The sequence below is a fragment of the Eriocheir sinensis genome, chromosome 36 (assembly GCF_024679095.1).
Source record: "Eriocheir sinensis breed Jianghai 21 chromosome 36, ASM2467909v1, whole genome shotgun sequence".
NCBI lineage: Eukaryota > Metazoa > Arthropoda > Malacostraca > Decapoda > Varunidae > Eriocheir > Eriocheir sinensis.
In genome coordinates this window covers 9,140,381-9,161,586 of record NC_066544.1, presented here as the reverse complement: position 1 = coordinate 9,161,586, position 21,206 = coordinate 9,140,381, and the positions used below count along the sequence as shown (strand labels likewise).

General features: G+C 39.7%; 1 protein-coding gene across 1 annotated transcript; it reads right to left on the bottom strand.

Annotated features, from left to right (window-relative positions):
• Positions 1 to 7,414: 7,414 nt before the first annotated feature.
• LOC127007743 (mitochondrial ribonuclease P catalytic subunit-like) lies at positions 7,415 to 20,369 on the bottom strand. The gene is made up of 10 exons (XM_050879002.1): positions 20,299 to 20,369; positions 18,252 to 18,911; positions 17,510 to 17,716; positions 16,804 to 17,009; positions 15,468 to 15,540; positions 14,755 to 14,931; positions 13,529 to 13,671; positions 12,703 to 12,771; positions 9,954 to 10,074; positions 7,415 to 8,476 (listed from the first exon to the last, which is right to left on the bottom strand). Exons 2-10 carry the CDS (start codon positions 18,909 to 18,911, stop codon positions 7,817 to 7,819), a joined length of 2,316 nt encoding a protein of 771 aa, XP_050734959.1. The 5' UTR covers positions 20,299 to 20,369; the 3' UTR covers positions 7,415 to 7,816.
• Between the last annotated feature and the right edge of the window lie 837 nt (positions 20,370 to 21,206).

Genomic DNA, 21,206 nt, shown 5'->3' with positions numbered 1-21,206 from the left:
GAGAGAGAGAGAGAGAGAGAGAGAGAGAGAGAGAGAGAGAGAGAGAGAGAATTCCAGGATAGGGTCCAAGTACATGTACTTGGACGTGGACTTAAGTACAGATTTGCATGTACTTGTACTTAGTGTTTTAAAAAAATCAATTGTTCATGTACTTGTACTTGGATCCAAAATACTTGAAAAATACCAAGTACATTCAAATACAAACAAGTACATCGTATATAATAAAAAAATTACATACTGTATAGAGATTCTATTGAACTTTGCAATGATACGTACGTAAATACGTACACTGAGTGTTATGATATTGTAGTGTAATATTATTATGTCTCATTAATGTGCATATACGAAAACTATTAACTTTCGTTCTTTACGAATCTGTGACAGGAACTTTTTTTTATCACAAAGTACTTGTATTTAAGTACAATGACATGTACTTGGACTTGGGTTTATGTACATAGCAAAGTGACTGTACTTGTACTTGTACTTGTGCTTGAAAAATATCCAGGTACTTGGACTTGGACTTAAGTACAGTCGCCTGTGCTTGGACCAAACCCTGGAGAGAGTTATATATATATATATATATATATATATATATATATATATATATATATATATATATATATATATATATATATATATATATATATATCTATATATATATATATATATATATATATATATATATATATATATATATATATATATATATACATCAGAGGACATGGCTCAAGGGAAACAAAAAAGGGGACAAAAAAAAAGGCATGCAATTAGCAGGTTCAAAAGAGCAGTCTGCATGAAAATATCAACAGAAGATAGAGAGGCTACATGGCTGCGGAATTTAAGAGATACAAGACTATCAGTAAGAGAAGGAGAGATAATGAGACGAAGAGCCTCACTTCTGTCCAGGAGAAATGTTTGAGTGGAGCCCCCCCATATATATATATATATATATATATCTATATATATATATATATATATATATATATATATATATATATATATATATATGCTGGAAGGGATAAGAGGAGAAAAAAAGGAAGAAAGATGAATATATATACGAAAAAACGAATACAAAATGAGAGCGAGAGAGACGTAGGCACCATCTGGGAACTATCGACTGACACATAAATCAATCTTAATGGAAGGTTTTCATACCATTTGACACACACACACACACACACACACACACACACATATACACACACACACACACACACACATTCACACACTGCATGCTTCAAATTCTCAGTCCCTCATGACACTCTTTGCTATCGAGGTCAAGGACTCAAGGCTGCAGGCAGAGTGGCGTACCAGCGGTGCACCTAATCATCCATCTGAGCGCAGGGTGTTTAACTCTTACTTGGCGGCACTATAGATAAGACTGTATCGGAATCATCCTATCATTATCATTATTATCATTATTATCGAGATGTATGAAAGGGCACCAGACAGACCCAAACAGAATTCCCTCGATGAGCAGACATGGATAAGAAAATAAAAGAAACAGTAACAGTTAAGCAAAAAAAGAAGAAAAAAAAGAAAAAAAAGGAGGGAGAAATAACCATAACAACAATAGGCTACTTATGAGACGGACGTTGACTTTTGCTTAAAACTTCAAAGATCATATCCTGCTAAACCCAAACGGAAAAGCTAAAGAGAAGAAGGATTAATTTATCACTATTCTTAAGGGACTGGTGAAGAAGTGAACGAGAAATACAGAAAAGGGAAGGGGAAAGAAAGAAAGGAGGAGTAATAGGTAGGTAGGAAGAGTAGAGAAAATAAAAGGAAGAGGTATTGAACCGTACAGAACTAGTTGAGACCAGACTGAGGCGGAGTAAAGAAAGGAAAAGCAAGCAGTATTGAACCGTGCTAAACTATTTGGAAAGAGGACTGGATTTCAATACAAGGAACTAAAAGAGACCCCCACCCTCTCTTTCTTCTTCCTTACATCTTCAACGTGCATGGTATAAAGGGGATGGGGAGAGAGTTTCCCGTGATGATCATGATATTTAAGTTAATAGGCTCATGAGAGGAGTTTGGTGGAGATAGATAGATAGATTGAGAGAGAGAGAGACAGATAGATGGATAGATAGAGATATATAGATAAGGACTGATAGCTGATGATGGACAGAAATAGAGAGAGAGAGAGAGAGAGAGAGAGAGAGAGAGAGAGAGAGAGAGAGAGAGAGAGAGAGAGAGAGAGAGAGAGAGAGAGAGAGAGAGAGAGAGAGATTGGTAGATAGATGGATATACAGAGACAGGGAGATAGAGATTACCTTTAAAACCATAAAATTAATATATGTATAGTGGAAAAGAACGGGATGGAGTAAGATGAATGGGTGACAGGACAGGGCAGAGCAGGTTGGGACGGGGCGGGGCGGGGCGGGGCAGGATAGGGCAGGGTAGGATGGGGCAGTGCAGGATAGGCCTCAAGGACGTTTAGTGGCACCCTACACCTCCATTCGATAATTCACTAAAAAAACAGACCAGTAAGGCGATATAAATGAAGTTTCCTTCTTTTCTTCCCTTCTCGTTTCCTTCACCTCTCCCCTTCTCCAGTTCCCTGTCACGGGGCTTAAGTCGACGGCAGGTAAGAAGGTAACCCCCCCCCCCCCCTAACGGTTAATGAGGCAATTCGAGAGGATCATTGAAGGTCTAGATGGGAAAAAAAATGTAATACGGTATTTTCATGTAGGTCGTTAGGGTCGCTAGTAAATGTAAATAAATGAGATGGGTCCTTTCAGAGCTAATATGGGAATTCGAGAGGAACGCTGAAGGTCTGAATGGAAAAAAAAAATATGGTAATATGATATTTTAATGTAGGTTATTATATTTAAAGTAACTGCAAAGTCCTTATAAGTACCCCAAAACGGTTATTATGGGAATTTGAGATGAGCATTGAAGGTTTGGGTGGAAAAATTAAAAGTAATGCGGTATTTCCATGTAGACTATAATATATGAAACGAGTAAAATAGGTTCATGATTTGCATTGAAGATCGCAATTCTAAGTAATTTCGATAAGCTATGTATTTTTTATGTTCTTTGATATGCAGGACACACCAGTCATGAATATTTCTTGGGTATTTTCATGAAACTGATTCGTATCGTTAAATAGAATCGTTATAGTGTAGCTCTAGTAAATTTAGCTTATTCGTGCATCAAGTACTATATACATATTATGTGGTAGTGTAAACGTATGATGTAGGAATAGAATGAAAAAATATTCTACTATTATTTGTTACTTTACCTTTTTGATAATTTGAAGCGCAAGTGAAGAATATATAGCAATGAACAACAGTAGGTAAAAAAAATATATATAAAAAAAGTAGGTGGTGAGAGTAAATAGGTTGAGAATCCATGGCATAAAACATCAAATAAAAGAAAACATAAATATCTTTGTTTCAACATATTCAGTTATTCATTTCTTTACGCTTCAACCTTAATTTCCTCGTTTCAAATTTCTCATCAGTACCTGTCTAAAGTAACGCTACAGTGATATATGATCGGCTGTGATTCTTAACAGTTCTCTGCTCATTCACCTTTCCGTTATCTCAAGCTTCTCAAGTAGCCATATGTCTGAAGAATAGCCTATCTGCGGGGATTTTTTCTCCTCGTTTACCTCGCCCCTCGCTCCAGTTTCTTCACTCAAAACGGTGCACGAAGGGCGAGTAAAAATATTAAAATACAAGAACCCGTCCCTGATTTGCATATTTTTTCTCCTGTATTGCATAGTTCCAGTTACGTACTAGTATATTTGCATAAGACGGTGGTGGCTCGCATTCTCATACGCTTTCGGCTCACACATCAACTATTTATAAAAGCCACAATTAAAGGAGATAAGTCTGGTTCTCATGAGTGTTTTCTCTTTACATTCATGGAGCATAAGCCTTGTCAAACATTAGGCTTATAAAACTGCCCATGGATATACCCACAACAACCTCTACGAAAGCCTTTATCAAATGTGGATGTATAGTCTAAGTCCGGAAATGTTTGAGATTATGGCGTAATACCAAATTCGAGGAAAATTAAAACGAAAAAGAATGACTAACGGACTGATTGATAAAGTTTACCGATGCAAGGAGAAAATATATACAAAAAAAGTTGTGCTTGCCATCTTAACATTGAAGCAACACAAAAACAGGCAGCGATTGAGTGATTATTGAGTAACTATCCAAAGGTGTTAATTTCCTGTTTTGCCAGGCTATGTGAATCAGCACCGCGCATTTATATGGAGTTAACGGTCAATATCAAAACAAACATCTAGAGGCTTTCTTATAGACATTCACTTCCCACCCCGCCCTCTCTCTTACCACAAACAGGATATGAGGATTTTTTAATAAGACACACAACCATCTTGCACACGTAACAGTTCAGTCATGTTTTTGAGGAGCCGACCTTTTTTATTTGAGTGAACGGTGTTGGGTGAATCTTGGAACCGGGTGGGACAGCAGGGGAAGGTCGTACGTAACTGTATACAATAAGCTAGGATGATGATGATGGTGATGGAAGAAGAAGGAAGAAGAAGAACAAGAAAAAGAACAAGAGGAAGATGAAAAACGAATGGGAAAGAACTGGATGAAAAAAGATGAAGACGACGAAGAGGAATAAATAAGCATAACAGCATTTAATTAACTAACAAGTGAGGATAATAATGATGTATGAAGAAGAAGAAGAAATAATTGTAGTAGTAGTAGTAGTAGTAGTAGAAGAAGACATAGAAGAGCAAGAAGAACAAGAACAAAAACAAGAAGAAAAGAAGAGGAGAAAATTAAAACGAAAAAAAATACGAAAATTATGAAGAAGAAAATAAAACCCAACGACATTCACACTAGGAAAAAGAAAAAAAGAAAAACGCAACAAACATCGAGAAAAGACGAAGAAGAAACGAAAACACTAAAAACATAAAGAATAGGAAAACAGAAGAAAATATCAGAGCAGCAACAATCACAATGTCAACCACCACGAGCCAACCATGCAGCGAGCACGATAGCGAGGGTGGTGTCGGACTGTCGGTCAAAGGGTTAATACGACACACACGTTTACCCACACACTTAACATAGTAACCTTTCTAAGAGATCCTACCCAGCCTCTTTTTGTCAGCAAGCACCTTTTTACACATCGCTCGCATACCCAAACAAGCGTGGCAGTCGCTCACAGAAACACAAAAACAAACACTTAGTAGATTATTAACATATGTGGTATTTTGTTTTACTATGTTGTTGTTTTGTTGTCGTTGCTATTATTATTATTATTATTATTATTATTAGTAGTAGTAGTAGTAGAAAAAAAACTTGCAAGTCATTCCGCTGATCTATAAAATAACTCGCAAAAGAAAGCGTTTTAGAAATATTTAATCGCACGCATTATCCTATCCAACGCATTTTTTTTTTTATCCTACACACTTTCCACCGCCACAAAATCCTTGACATTATCGTGAGAAACCAACGTAGAAGTAGACAAAAGCAATCCAGGTAGTTCGTTAAAAGCTACCTGCTGAAGGCCGCTAGCTGACTACAAATAAAGAAAGAGGCTAAACATGCGTATAAACAAATAAAGTTTTCTGCGAAAAACTCAGACGATGGTTTTGAGGTAAGAAAAAAAATAAAGAAATCAAAATGTCACTGATAAAAGAAATAAGAATGAAAAAAAATGAAACAATCAGAACACGAAGTCTGCCACAAGAAAGAAATAAGAAAGAAAAAGAAAAAAGATAAGATAACGAAGGAAATGATGATGAATAAGATTATTAAGTCAATGATGATGAAGATAAAAAAAAAAAAAAGCTGGCGAGAATTCTTACTAAAATCAACAAAATGTCAAAACAGCAACAAAGCTAAACAAAATAAACATAACAGACATAAGGTTGCTGCAAGTCTGCCCCCGAAAAACAAAACCATTGCCGACGGTTCTAGTAATACACGAACAGATAACTAAAAATGTCAAAGCAACAAAGTAAATATATATAAACAAAGAGAAAAAAAAAAAAAGTCAAACGGTCGGTAGGTAATTTACACGATAACTTCCTGTCACACCGAGGTCACTATAAGGTCGGTATTTTCAGACGCAACATCCGCCTCTCACATTAATTTACTATTTTCAAAAGCCAAAAAGAAGATTAAGTGGATGTCATGAGCGTTTTTCTCGGTTAGTGGTACAGAAGAAGGGTCAGACTACCCCCAGGGCCATCAAATTAGCCTACCCGTGGAAATAACCAGAAATGCTACGAAAGCCTTGTCAAATGTGTACTTGGGCGCCAAAAAGAAGAGTAATTGGATTTTCATGAGTGTTTTTCTCGGTTAGTGGTACAGAAGAAGGGTCAGACTACCACCAGGGCCATGCTGTATACAATTAGCCTACCCGTGGAAATACCCAGAAATGCAACGAAAGCCTTATCAAATGTGTACTTGGGCGCCTAAGAGTAATTGGATTTTCATGAGTGTTTTTCTCGGATAGTGGTACAGAAGAAGGGTCAGACTACCACCAGGGCCATGCTGTATACAATTAGCCTACCCGTGGAAATACCCAGAAATGCTACGAAAGCCTTATCAAATGTGTACTTGGGCGCCAAAAAGAAGATTAATTGGATTTTCATGAGTGTTTTTCTCGGTTAGTGGTACAGAAGAAGGGTCAGACTACCACCAGGGCCATCAAATTAGCCTGCCCGTGGAAATACCCAGAAATGCTACGAAAGCCTTATCAAATGTGTACTTGGGCGCCTAAGAGTAATTGGATTTTCATGAGTGTTTTTCTTGGTTAGTGGTACAGAAGAAGGGTCAGACTACCACCAGGGCCATCAAATTAACCTACCCGTGGAAATACCCAGAAATGCTACGAAAGCGTTGTCAAATGTCCTACTTGGGCGCCAAAAAGCTGAAGAATATGGTAATATGTCTCGTAGTGTTACTTTGCTCTTCTCCTGCTGCTACGACAACAACAATTTTTACTCTAGAGAGCGTAACATTAATATTAAACACTAACAAAAGTTCAATGCGTATGCCCTTCCTCACCATGGCTGCTAGTTTTTGTTTGTTTATCTATTTTTTGTTGGGAGCTGCCTTAGTGCATTGGGGGGCTCAGGCTGTGCTAAAAGAAGAGATCAATGGCGTTACAAATTTAATGCGGGGGGGAGGGACTCAAGGTGATAGAGGTGAGATTTATTAGGGGGGGCTTGCGTCCTCTCCCCCTCCCTTCTTGACGCCGCTTCTACTTCTTCATCCCGTGTGTATCAGGAAAAGTGGTAAACAAATACACACAAGGGTAAATGTTGGGGGGGGCTAAAAGGAGGTAAGGGTGAGATTTGGGGAGTTAAGTTCCCCTTCCCACTCCCACCCTCCCTTGGCGCCCTTTCTACTTACTTTCTCATGCCGCCGTGGAATATCAGGCAAGAAAAGTGGTAAATAAATACACATGGAAGTAAATGCAAAAGTCACAAGTTTATCAATCAAGTATAAATGCTAAAAAAAGTGTCATTGAACGTTCTACTGATATACATACTAAGTGGACATGATAAGACAACAATATCAAAATAATAACAATAAAAAAATAATAATAGTAATACATATGTGTGGTGGTGCGACTGGTTTAACACTCACAGCTGCAAAATTGACCCCCACCCAGCTGTTTATCCCCCCTTTCTGGCTGGTCGATATATGAACACCTGTGGACACCTGTTGGAGGCAAACTGTGGCAACCCGGAAATCTGCACCAGCCCTGCGTCCCGGGGTCAAAGACAGAGGTGACGCAAAATGAAGCTATTGTGTATGCCCCTTACTTTACTTTTTATCTACAGTGCTATTTATAACAGCTACCATTACTACTACCTTTCATCTTCGTCAAATATAGACCTTAACTTTACTTCACTGAGTCTAGGCGGGTCTTTCTTACCCAGCATGCTTTTCTTCCTGTTCTTAGCTGGAGAAGAAAAAGGAGGAGGAGAAGAAACATAATCACTCACTCTGAATCTACCGAATTTAACACGAACTTCTTCCCTATTGCCCTCTTTTCTATCATCCCCCCATCTACTCTGCCTTCGCTGCTGCTGCTGCTGGGGTCGTCCTTTCCTAGCGAAGTTATAGTCCATATCAGGATCATCAACCAGGGTACCACCATCAGCACCACTAGTTCGACCCTTCTTCATCATCGGGGGAAGCTCACGATGGTGATGACGATGGAGGAAGCTCTCAGCCGTATCGGAGCCGTAAATGGAGGCAGCGGTGTGCGGGGGTTTGGGGGCCGGGGTGGAAATGATGGGGTTGAGGCTGACGGCTGGAGGGAGCGGGGGCGAGAGGGCCAGAGTAGGGTGGAGACAGAGCCAATTCAGCGGGAGCTCGTAGGATTGGCGCGGTTGTCCGTCATCATAAGGAACGTGCCAGGTACTGGGGAAGCGGGCTTGGGATTGGGATGACCGATGGTTTTGTTCTTGTTCATGTTGGTCTAGCAGTTGTTGCTGTGCCACCGTGCTGAACTTGGCTGGGTACTGTGGGTGAAGAGAGAGAGAGAGAGAGAGAGAGAGAGAGAGAGAGAGAGAGAGAGAGAGAGAGAGAGAGAGAGAGAGAGAGAGAGAGAGAGAGAGAGAGAGAGAGAGAGAGAATTACATAGAGAATCAGACCACACAGACCCCAAGGTCCAAACTAGGTGGTCTGTCCTTAAAAATAAGTGATTCTACATTGATCAGATGGCTCCAAAACTTTGCATTTCACTCTAGCTAACATTAAGTTGAGGGAAGTGACGGTCGAGCTTGTTCTTAAAGGATTCAATCGTGTTACATTGGACCATTGAAGGTGGGAGCTTATTCCATTATCGCACTACAACGTTGGTGAGGAAAAATTTGGTGCAGTCTGAATTTACTTGTCTACATTTAAGTTTTGTGCCATTGTTCCTCGTTCGCAAAGTGTCATCGATCATAAACAATTTTGACTTGTCCACATTCGTGAATCCATTAGGTATTTTAAAACATTCGATCAGTTTTCCTCGGAGGCGACGTTTCTCAAGAGATAACATGTTAAGACCGGAAAGCCTATCTTCGTAGGATTTGTTGCGCAAGGAAGAGATCATTTTTGTCGCCCGACGCTGAACACCTTCTAGTTTAGCAATATCCTTCGCATGGTGAGGAGAGTATAACTATTTTTTTTTCTCTAAATTTCGTGAGGCGCAATCGGTGAGGGTTATTATATGATTTATTTTATTATTATTATTATCATTATTATTATTATTATTATTTTACTACTATTACTATCACTACTACTACTACTACTACTACTACTACTACTACTACTACTACTACTATTACTACGACTACTACTACTACTATTAATACTGCTACTACTACAACTACTACTACTATTACTACTACTATGATAAGCATTAGGTTTTAATAGTTTATTTTATGTACCCTGAAAATTTATATTCCACAAGTGGGAACGTAAATATTAAACAAGCGCACACTCACACGCACAGACCCACCAACACACCCACACCCAATCACACACACACGCGTGGATGGCCTACAAGTGAGGGGAGGAGGAGGAAAGGAAGCAGGAAGAGGTGGCAGAGGGGTGAGAGGGGAATGGGAGAGGTGAGCGGTGAGGGATGGAGGTTACGTTTCCTTGAATGTACTGGGTAGGTATAGGCTCTATGTATGTTAGTTTTGCTCTCTCTCTCTCTCTCTCTCTCTCTCTCTCTCTCTCTCTCTCTCTCTCTCTCTCTTCATATCAGTATCTGGATCCACCCATTCCTGACCTTTAACACACACACGCCTAACACCACCAACTTTCTCCTCACACCCACCATAACTCCATAAAAGTGGCATAAACGAATAAAATAAACACCTGAACAGTGAACACACAAACACACACTCTCACCTATCCCCCCAAAACACACACACACACACACACACGCTGAAGCACAGTAACATTCCCTACATCATCATATTATCACTACGTTTCAACACTTACCAGGAGGCGTGCGCGGCCCCCCGTGGAGCAGACCATCACCTGGTGCGTCCTCTGCCACCTCCTGAACGTGTCCTGCAGGTGGCGGTCCTTCAGGCGCCATAGGTGGTCACGGAGCATGTCACTGGGGAGAAACGTTGGGGTGAAAGGCGGGTGAGGAGTAGTGGGAGGTAAAGGGTGGAAGGGGTGAGAACGAGAGGGGGTGGAGGGGAGAAGGAGGAGGAGAAGAATCAGATTAGAGGTAGAGGGGGACCAGAGAAGGAGGAGGAGAAGGGGTAGATTAGAGGTAAAAAGAGGGGTGAAAACGAGAGGGGGTGGAGGGAAGAAGGAGGAGGAGTGGGATTAGATTTGAGGTAGAGGGGGAGCAGAGAAGGAGGAGGAGAAGAGTCAGATTAGAGGTAAAAAGAGAAGGGGCACGTGAGATGACCATGGTAGGGGTGAGATGATTGGGATGAGAGGAAGGGAGCAGTGGAGAAGAGATGAAGGAGGAGTAGTCAGATTAGATGTGAAGTGGGCGAGGGATTGTAGGGATGAGGCACGTGGCATGATCGAGGCAGGGTGTAATGATAGGGTTGAGAGTAGAGGAGGTGGAGGCAGGAAGAAGAGGAAGAGAAGTGAAAAGTGGATGAATAGAGCAGACTGAGAGGTATTTTTCCCTTAATTAAAATATCGTCAGCAGCCTGCATTACCCCACTGCTCTTTAATTCCTTCCGTCGTCCTCTCTCCTAATATGATAAGCTTCCTAAAAAAACTTCCTAAAAAAAAAAATAAATAAATAAACAAAGTAAAAACATGACACCAATTACTACTACAGTGATGGAGGAGAGAAGAAGAATGAAATGGAGAATATTAAGGGAAGAGAGAATAATGGAAGAGATAATGGCATTATGGAGGAGAAAAAACAGGCAAAACTTAAACCGTACATTGCCTACTTTGGGGCAATGAGTGATGAAGAAAAATTGGAAAAGAAACTTGAAACATTGTAATATAATATCTACAATGAAAACGAACAAATCATGAAAAAAGTTAGGCCTATGACACTAACTACCAAGACAAATAAGGAAAATTGTCAAAAAGATGAAATAAAAATTGAACTCTCTCCAAAATGACCAAACGGATCTAAAACAAAATAAGACAAAAAAATGCTTATATTAACTAAAGTGAAAAAAATTAAGAGAAAAAGGTAAAAATATAAAGTAAAACAGCCCTAAAAACACAGTCCATAATGATCCATGAGCCCAAACACACAAGTCATAGATCTCTCGTAGCAGACTAGCAGAGGTGAAGGTCAGAGGTTTCTTGTAAATAGGAAGAAGCAGTTACCATGTTACTTCCTATTATTATTATTATTATTATTTTCTTTATCATCATCATTACTAACTACTTCCTTCCACTTCCTTATCCATTTTTTTTGTTTTCTTTTGATTATTTATTTTTTATTTATCTATTTTCAAATACTCATATATCTTTTTTTTTTATGTGTGTACTGGAGCATATCATTTTTTGGGTCTCCTTCAATCATTTATTCATTTATCTTTTTTTCCTCAATTCGTTTATCACTTTTTTTAATGTGAGGTGAGTGTGTATTTCTTTTTACAGCAAAGGAAACAGATCAAGGGAAAAACAACAACAACAACAATAATGGAAAAAAACTTCTAATCACTGTCCCTATAAATGAGTTTAGAAGACTGGCCAAGAGATGTCAATTTCAGGAGGAGAGGTGTCCCGATACTCTCCCAATGTATTGGAACATGTCTTTTTTTTTATCATTTATTTTATTCTGGTATATGCTTATTTATCTATTTCCGTCTACTCAGCTTTTTTTATGTGTTTGTGTATTGAAGCATATCTGTTTTTCTCTTAGTCATTCATATAGTAGTATTCATTTTCATCTATTTACTTGTTTATCTATTTTCATCCACTCGTATCTTTTTTCCATGTGTGTGTGTGTGTGTGTGTGTGTGTGTGTGTGTGTGTGTGTATTAGAGCATGTCTGTTTTCTTTTAATCACTTATATATCATTCATTTTCATCTGTTTACTTTTTTCTATATATTCATCCACTTGTATTTTTTTCTACGTGTGTATTGGAGCATAGCTGGCAGCATGATCAAAAGTTCAAGACGAGCTAATTAGTGATGCAACTGGAGCAAACATCATCAATAAAAAGTGGCACCGTGGAGCCAAACAAGTTGGATGGGGGGCAGGGGGTGAGGAGGATGCTGGCAGTGTCATGGCATGGCTCACCAAGGCCACCAGGACCACACTTCCTACACACACAAATACACACACACACAGACACACACACACCAAGGCCGCTCTACTGTTTTTCCGGGACATGTTTTATTGCAGTAGGGGTATTAAGAGGCAAGGTGGCATGAGGTACTGCTGGTTATAATGACATGTTAGGAGGTAAGGAAAAAGAGCGCAATCATGTACGAGTAATTAAAGTGTAAACTGACCAAGATGAGTGGGTACTGTAACCGTCCCTTTATACAGTTAAAAAAAGTACCTAATAATGATAACTTTGGCTTCAGATATGTTAGACAGCGATCAAGAAAGAAGCATCAAAATTACTATAACGAATTCCCCCCAAACTGTGGACTGCTAGCACCTCCATCTTCATTTCACTCTATCGTATTTATCATCAGAAAACCAGGGCATAGATACTAAAGATTATGAATTTTAATGTCGCAGAAACAAACACATCCACACACATACATCCACATCCAAACACAACCCACACATACTCACCTCGTAATAAACTTGGAGCTGAGCCCAGACTGGAGTGCCGCATACAAGAAGAACGCATCATCCTTGCTCCTGCAGGCCAAAAAATACAAGTTGACACCCTGGACTGCTTGCGTGGGTCTAATACCAACCCTTATAAGGCATTATGACGACAAGAGGCATTTATGAGGACGAGGAAGACAAGACTAAAAACTGTATATGGTAAGAAAGTAAGAGAGACAAGGAATTACATAAAGAGACTTGATAGAGGTGAAAACAATGGAGACAAGGCAAGCTACGGACAGAGAAAGACAAATCAATGACAATATGAGAGAAGAAAATTATTGAACCAAAATCATGCAGCAGGAAAATAATAAAGGCAAGGAATGATGAAGACATGAAATTAGGTACACACACACACACACACACACACACACACACAAAAAAAAAAAAAAAAAAAAAAAAAAGACGAAAGGAGGAAGAGAAGTGATGAGAAATACAATTTTTTATTATGAATGCAGAATAAAACAGATAACACATAAAAAAAAAAACAATAGAACACAGAGAACACACAATAAAATAACAGAAGTGAATGAAACAGAAAAACACACAAAAAAAAAAAAAAAAATGAGAACACACAATAAAACACAAGAGAACTAAGAATAAAAAGAAATTAGGGGGTACGACAAATGAGAAACAGGGAATTAAGAAGTAATAGCATATCCACCATAGAGACAAATAACTACAGAACTAATAAATCCAAGAGGCAGGGAAAGACAAACCAACAGACAGACAGACAGATGGATAGACAGACAGAGCATCCAACTACCTTACGAACCCAAACTCTTACATGTTGCTGATGGTGAAGACGCAGACTTTCTTCACGTCCCACTTCATCTTCCGCACCCACTGCTTCATGTGCTGCCGGCCGAGCACCAAGACGCGGCTGCCAGGTTGATGCTGCTCCAACACCTGCCCCACTACATCTCGAAGCTGCCGACACCAACAAATAAAAGAAAATTATGTAGGGTATGTTTGCTATCCTATACAGACTGTTCTCTTTAGTACTTATGCTAGTGAAGAAAAAAGTTGGGGATGGTGGTTTAGTATACGTGTTTTTCCCATTAGTGTTTATATCAGTAAAAAAAAAAGGAGGGGTGAGGTATGGTGGTCTGCTAGGTTACAGTGCCAAGCCATGGAAGTGAAGAGCCAGGATGAGGTGATTTAAACCTTGGTGCTGTCACGGACAAAAAAGATGAGTGTATTATTATTATTATTGAGATCCACAAAAGTGCATCACAGGAAAGTAAAAATTCAATATAGGCCCAAATAGTCCCCTTAATGAGCAACCACGGATACAAAAAATAAGACAGTGACAGTAAAGAATAGAAAAGGATAAAAAAGGGGGGTACAAAAACATAGGTAAGAAACTGTTAACTCAAAAAAAAAAAAAAAAAAAAAAAAAAAGACTATACACACTGAAAAATCTTGCTGAGGTATACATTTACTACTATGATAAAACTGGTTATCAAGTAAGCAAGCCAGACACTTTGCATTCTATTTTCCCAGCATAACCAAAAGAAGATGGCGCGACTATAAACACTTGCCTGCGCCATGACGGGCTAGGGCCGAACACCATCCAGGCCCCTCAAGCAAGCCTACCAGTGCTATAGGCATAGACGTGGGAATAAAAAAATAAAAAAAATAAATAAATAAATAAAAAAAAAAAAAAAAAAAAGGCTCCCCTCTCACGCCACCACGTCCCAGAAATGTCAACATACACCTACATGGTCTTTACATCACACCCTGTCGCAGACTAAAATATCTGCTTTTGCACTTTTATGAGGTGACTTGTTAGCCTTCTTTGCCACAGGAAATCAATGTTTATAAGTTTCTAATTATTTGAAGATACCATTACGGCTCTCATATGTAAAAGAAAAAAATAACATCCATATATATATAGCTGATTTTTGGTTACCTTTTTAAAGCATAGGGTAAAAAGAATACATATATAAAGGAAAAAATGTCAATAAAAGCAAAATGAAGATGGAAATGGAAATATGTCGTGATCCTTACAGCCTTTTCGCGAGATGCGGGACTCTTTTTGCCGAGGACGTAGGCCACATTGAGGCCATCCACCACCATTGAGAAGGGCCCCTGCTTCTCCACCAGCGTCTGGAAAGACTGCCACTCCTCCGGGTCGGTGGAGCGGAAGATGTCGGAGCCCAACAACACCCGCGACACAAACTCTTCCTGCAAAACACAAAGCGGCGCCTCAAACACTGTGACTCTTGGTTGCCTTAGGGGCCTCATGTACTCAGCAGCTCATACAACAATTTTTTGCTACTAACTGTACAAAACAACTTAAGTAATGCAACAGATATAATAACACTGCTTAGAAATAATAAAAATACACAGTATGTAATCCCACTGCTTAGAAGAAATACACACAATACATAATACAGCACTGCTTGGAAAAAAAAATATATATATATAATGCTATTGCTTGGAAATCAAATCCAGTGAAGAAACAGCTTTGAAACTTGTCTACTATGTACTACTTAATGTTATACTTTGATACAAAAATGATATGATTATTAAACCACTAGATTAATGATTTTTTTCTTCAATAAAGAAGATGAACCAAGGGCAAAAGAAAAATATTTAGAAAGTATCAAGAAAATGCTGCTCCCTGACTTGCTCCCTCAAACCCCACACCACCTGCAACTGCCTGTCTTGCCCTCTCACCCCTCCCTGACTCACCCCCTCACCCCCACTCCACAACCCACCTGCAGCTTCCTGAACTCCTCTTTTTCCACTCCCTTCATCTCCATCTGATGCTTGCAGGCTGGACATCTTCCACTGAGGAATGGAGAGGAAAAATATCAAACTTGACTTGTATGGGATCAGTTCACTCTTTAGTTCCTGATGTAGCTTGACATCAATATACAGCTTACCTACATCAAGGACTCCAGCATGATTGAAACTAAAATAACATGCCAAAAGAGACAAGAGTGAGGATTAACCCCTTCACTCCGGCGATGCCGACGTCAGCGTCCGACGGGCGTCCGACGGGCGTCCGACGGCGTCACCACTAATCCTCTTCTAAACCTCCTAATCCTCTTCCATTTTCTCTTAATCCTCTTCTAAACCACTTAAGAGGAAATGAAAGAGGATTAAGAGGAAATTAGAGGAGGATAGAGAGGTTTAGCAGAGGATTAATCCGCTTCAATTTCCTTTTGACCCTTTCCATACTGTGACGCCGATGTCTGCGTCACGGATGGAAAGGGTTAACTTCTCAGGGGGTAACTCAGAGTCATAATGTGGAGGGAACATCTAACCTACAAAGGGATGCTTCTTAACCCTTCAGCTGCGATTGGCAATCATTTCGTCTTCACTTGTAGCCTGGTAACATATACTCCCAGGTCTTTCTCTGCCTCTGTGGTGGACAGTGGAGTGTTTCCCTAGTGGTACTGGTATGCTGGATTTACCCTCCCAAGGTGCATGACTTTATATTTTTCTTCAATGAATTGTAGCAGTCACTTTTTGTTCCATTCCTGTAGCTTGGTGATGTCTTCTTGTAGGAAATCAGCAGTCAAGGGGTTAACTGACAACTCAAACAGTTTAACATCTGATACCAATAGTGACTCTGGTTTTCAGGAGGACTTGTATCATGTACAGTACCTCAGTTTCAGAAATAAAAATACTACCTAATCTTGATCCATTATATTTAACCCTGTAGCAGTGACAGGCCAAATTTGTGCCATGATATAACCCCCCCAAAATAGATGATATATAATCTGATCACAAATGCCTTGATATTTATTATGAAATGGTTTGTGTGAGGGGTGATTTTTTTCTCATTTTTCTCGCTTAGAGGGACCATTAAGAAACATGATCCCCGCTGCTCCCGGGTTAAGTGAATGCATGGCTGACTCACCTGCATTGCCTTTATCACTATCAAAACCAAAGAATCGCATGAACAGCATAGGAAAGAGCACCCAGGAAGTCACACTCTGCTTACCCTCTGGTCATCATAAGAAATAACACTAAAGAACAGCCCCTCCCTACTTACCCTCTGGTCATCATAAGAAAGAACACTAAAGAACAGTCCTCCCTGCTTACCCTCTGGTCATCTTGAGGTAGTGAGCCGACCACCCTAGGCCTTCCCTACAGAAGCGCGTCAGCTCCTTCGCTACAGCCACACTTGGGAAGGTCTCGAATGTCCCCAGTTTGTGAAGGAGGGTGTGCAACATGGCCTCCTTCTGTGCCCTGTCCTTCTCCGCCTCACACTGCCTCACCCACTCCATGAACACACTGTCCTGAGGGTCCTGAACCACACAAGAGCTTTTCATAGTATTCTTGCTCATTATATTCCACGGAAGCTACAATCAGGTGCAATAGTAACCTGAGAAAAGCGCAAACACATACATATTCCACCATTTAACTGAACATATCTTACAGACAACACATAAATATTTACTAAGTCCATAAGATAGTACAATATAGCCCTTTAGTATAAGTATAGTGTGGTAGCTTCCATTTTGCTGCATTTATATCCTAGAATTAAAGATCATGTAGAAGTAGAAATAAAAAATTGAAATGGTTGCATGAAAGTTGTTAAAAAAATGCTGTTGGGAAAGTTGCATGAAAAGAAATATTGTGAGGAAAGTTGAATGAAAAAAACCCTATTGGGGAACTTGTATAAAATGTCGCTGGGGAAGGAATGGGAAGTAAAAAAAAGGAAAAATAAGGAAAAGAACCATGCAAAATTTAGTAAAGTAGAGGACTAAAGCATAAAGAAAGGCAATGACTGGGCAGCTTCCTTTACCTGTCCTTCCTCTCTCATAGTGTCAAAGATCTGCCAGCCGAGGTCATAGTCCCCACTCCTGAAGGCTGCCACGGTGATGCTGCTGTAGACCACTGTGCACACTGCTGCGATCTTCTTGTGGCGCTGCATGAGGTCCAGCGCACGCCGCCACTCCTGGGTTGCTGTCACGCCCACAATGGCATTTTTCAGGAGTCTGACATCAAGCACCTGAGGAAATGTGATGATGGTTTGTAGGGGGGTGAGTTCAAGAGTGAAGGAAATAATAATATCCCAACACTGGAAAAATAATGTCCTGAGAAAAAAGACCGAGAATTAGAGTTCATTCATTGCTAATTATAAATCTGAAACTGTAATGAGTCGAGGTGTGTGAAGAGAGGGAATGTTGTGCTAGTATTAGTGACACTGAAGGAATAAAGGAAGCAGTGTAGGTAACAAAAGGAGAAGTAAGAGATCTAGGGCCATGCAAAATTAGTTGAAGTTAGTTAAATAAATGAACAAATAACAAATATATAAATAAACACATAAAAAGCATGATATTAGAGGCTTGACTCTAAAAAAATCAAATAGTATAGAGCATGTAGGTAAGAAACACACACACACACACACACACACACACAGGTACCCACACACACAAGCTATAACCCATCCACCCTCATAAAGGAAAATAAAGATGTTAAACAAAAAAAAAAGAAAAGAACAGAACACACAAGCTGTAACTAATCCATCCTCTTGTGGTACTCACCCTAACTTGACTCATGAGTTTGTGGTAGTACTCCAGGACCCGCGCTTCCCCACACTGCTCCACCTGCTCCCCACACAGCTGCAGGTAACTCCCAAGGGTGGACAGGTTGAGCTCTCTACCCTCTTGTTCTATGTGGTGCAGGTAAGAGTTAGCCAGGTGGTAGTTCCCGTACCTCAAGCACTTCTTCATTGTTATTGCATCGCAGCTTACGTCGCTTATTTGACTGTTTTGAATTGCCATCAGCTTTATTGTGTCTTTCCACTCTGCACTTGTCATTTCGTTTTTGTTCATAAATATGTCTTCCACCTGTGTTTGGATTTCTTCCACATCTATGTCATCATTGCCCTTCTCATTCTCATCGTCATCACTGCCATCAGCTTCATCGTCATCATTATTTTCACTGGATTCTTTACCACTTTTGACTCCAAGTAATTGTAAATAATCAGGACTGAACGTCTTAGTGCACAGCCATTTTGTACTATTACTGCTGGGAGTTTTATTTACATCAATGGCTAATTTATAATTTGCAGATTTATAGTTCCATTTTTGTGTCAGCACTGGTATGCCTGACCCAAACAGGTGTCGAATGTGAGTGGAGCTTCCAGGGAGGTTTGTCATCAGCATTTTCCTTCCTCCCGAAAGGCACTGTTGCAGCGCCATCTGGGGGAAACGCTGATTAGTGTTGACCAATGTAACGATTTAATGACACCCACAAATACAGGAAGAAATATACTTACGCAACATAACAAAAAAGTAAATATAGGGAACAAACATCACATTATTTCACATTATGTTCAAAGTATTTTTAGGAGCCTGCATTTTTCTAAACATGTCTTTTTTTTTTTTCAGCATGATCTAAGTGGATTACAAAACTCATAAAATATTTGAGAAGAAAGTATCTTCAAGTGAAAAAAACAATCAGTTGACCATAAAGTTGACACCCTTCCTAAAATGTCAGAGAGAAAAAAAATGCTTGAAAGACCCCATGCTATCAAAAATAAAAACAAAAATATGATTCAATGATTAACTTTTTCATTTTTTCTCTTTCTCTTTTGTGTGTGTCTGATTTTATAATATTCAATATTATGAAATGTAGCTACTCTAGGCTCTGAACAAAAATGTAAACTTTGACCTTGACAATTTGGATGACACACACACACACACACAAAAAAAAAAAACATATACTACATTAATCATCACCTTTCTCTAGCTAATCAATAAATTCATACAAAATCAAACACAGTAACTACAGAACAAATAAAAAGTAAAGTCATAAAAAGAAAAGCAAGTGTTGCTCTCTCCCCCTAGCCTGTCCTTGACCACCTCACCATCCCTAGCCCAGACAAAATGCATTCCCCAGCAAGCAAGACCCTGCCCTTAGCCTGAGCATGAAGGTGAGCATGTGTGAGCAGCCCCCCACACACACCCATCCCTCGCGGGGGTGGAGCGGTGTGGCCAGGGAGTCCAGACATCAAAAAGACCACAAAAAATCGGCCACACCCTTGCTCATGATAGCTCCTGCTCGCGTCTCTGCTTCAGGACGCAAAAAACAAGAACAAAAATAACAAAATCCACAAACATAAAAGGAAGTAAAAGACGAGAACGAAAACCACCCCCCCAAAAAAATTGTAGGGAAACGAAAAACGAAACAAAACAAAATCTTCAATAAATAGAAGGAAACACAGAACGAGAGTAACTAAACCCACAAAAAATAAGGGAAAACAAAACACCATCCGTAACAAAATCCACAAAAATAAAAAGGAAATAATAACACCATACGTAACAAAATCCACAAAAATAAAAGGAAACTAAACGAAAGTAACAAAATCCACAAAAATAAGAGGAAACAAAACACCAAACAACAAAATCCACACAAATAAAACGAAACGAAACACAAAAATAACAAAACCACACAAAAATAAAAGAAAACACCCCATTCCATCTGACTCTTTTGCTTCTCCATGACTCTCCTTCCTTCCCTCCTCCCTCAAGTCACTACAGAATGGAAGGGAATGGTTTAGTAATGGTGGTATTGCCTGTTACTTACGCATGTGTTTATATACTCGTCCACGCCGCCAACCGGTTCGCTGTCGTCTGTTTGTTTACATCACGTGGTTTGAGGTTGTTGGTTTCGCCATTTTTACGGATACGGCTTTCTACCTTTTTACCATTGTATCTTTTTAGTTTCCTGGCGCTACTTCCACATGTATCCTTAGTTGTATAATCACACTCTGTACTGTCTGGGGGTTGGGATGGCATGCTTCTCCCTTCTACTTTATTGTTTACTTGCAACAATAAACTATCAATGAATCAATCCTTTTATTTTCTCTCTTATCATTTGTTTGTCTATATATCTATCTATGTCTGTCTATGTCTCCTGTGTAACACGATTGACTCCTTTTAAAACAAGCTCGACCAGTACTTCCTTCAACTGAATATTAACGAGTTGAAATGCAAAGTTTTGGAGCCATCTGATTTTTTTCGGGGAGGGGGGGGGGGGGGTATTTCGTTGGGGATATACCCCAAGGGAGGAAGGCGGTACTTTTTAATGTAGAATCACTTAGGTTTAAGGACAGACCACCTAGTCTGGACCATGGGGTCTGTGTGGTCTGATTTTCTGTGTAATGCTATGTAAATCTCTCTCTCTCTCTCTCTCTCTCTCTCTCTCTCTCTCTCTCTCTCTCTCTTTATCTATCTATCTATCTATGTCCGTTTGTCTGCCTCTCTTTTTTCATATATCTGTGTGTCTGCCCCTTTTTTTTCATCTCTCTCTCTCTCTCTCTCTCTCTCTCTCTCTCTCTCTCTCTCAGGCAGGCAATCAGCATAACCTATGATCTGTCAAAATGCATGAAATCTAGGCGTATCTTTTTTTCACCCTTTTTTACGGGCCCAAAAATGTCTGTGTTTATCAAGCATGGCCGCACGGCAACGTACGCGCCATACAGGGACACACAT

What these genes read in the sequence shown, in the direction of transcription:
- LOC127007743 (XM_050879002.1), bottom strand. Translation starts at nt 18,911, where the DNA reads ATGGCGCTGCAACAGTGCCTTTCGGGAGGAAGGAAAATGCTGATGACA. An exon ending in GTCTTCACCATCAGCAACAT is followed by an intron (nt 12,772 to 13,528) that starts GTAAGAGTTTGG and finishes TTTGGCCTGCAG; the next exon opens with GAGCAAGGATGATGCGTTCT. An exon ending in AGCTCCAAGTTTATTACGAG is followed by an intron (nt 10,075 to 12,702) that starts GTGAGTATGTGT and finishes GTTTCTCCCCAG; the next exon opens with TGACATGCTCCGTGACCACC.